General features: G+C 62.1%; 1 protein-coding gene across 1 annotated transcript in view; it reads right to left on the bottom strand.

The window, feature by feature from the left end:
* IP6K3 (inositol hexakisphosphate kinase 3) overlaps positions 1-353 on the bottom strand; it is a gene marked incomplete at its 5' end in the record, with an annotated part of 9,262 nt that extends 8,909 nt beyond the window's left edge. Inside the window, one exon of the mRNA XM_010292401.1 lies at positions 236-353. Coding sequence (XP_010290703.1) covers positions 236-353 — 118 coding nt within the window. The remainder of the gene's footprint in view (positions 1-235) is intronic.
* Between the last annotated feature and the right edge of the window lie 3 nt (positions 354-356).

The raw sequence follows: 356 nt of genomic DNA, 5'->3' as shown, positions 1-356 counted from the left end.
CAGAGACCCAGGAAACCCTCCCAGTCTCACAGACCTGCTTGTGTGCCCACGCTCGCCTGGGAAGCATCCTTGCTCAGCAAAACCTGCACAAGTGACGGGGCTCCACAGCTCAGACCCAGCCCGACCCAGCCCGCCGGCGCTTCCCGCGCTGCCACTCGCCCCACCAGCCCTCATCCCAGTCTCAGGACTAATCCTGGTGCCAGCGCTTAGCTCCTTCCCCAGTACCTCCCCTTACCTTTGTACTGGGGTGTGAACTGCCTCATGGCCAAGGGCAGCGACTCGTAGAAGCTCAGCTCCTGCGAGACCAAGGGCTTGCAGACCGTGTGCTCGTCGTACTTCATCATGCTCATGTGGCC

Source organism: Phaethon lepturus, unplaced genomic scaffold (genome assembly GCF_000687285.1).
Source record: "Phaethon lepturus isolate BGI_N335 unplaced genomic scaffold, ASM68728v1 scaffold39118, whole genome shotgun sequence".
NCBI classification, from domain to species: Eukaryota; Metazoa; Chordata; class Aves; order Phaethontiformes; family Phaethontidae; genus Phaethon; species Phaethon lepturus.
The sequence above is the reverse complement of the archived record's forward strand: the minus strand, read 5'-3'. Positions and strand labels throughout refer to the sequence as shown.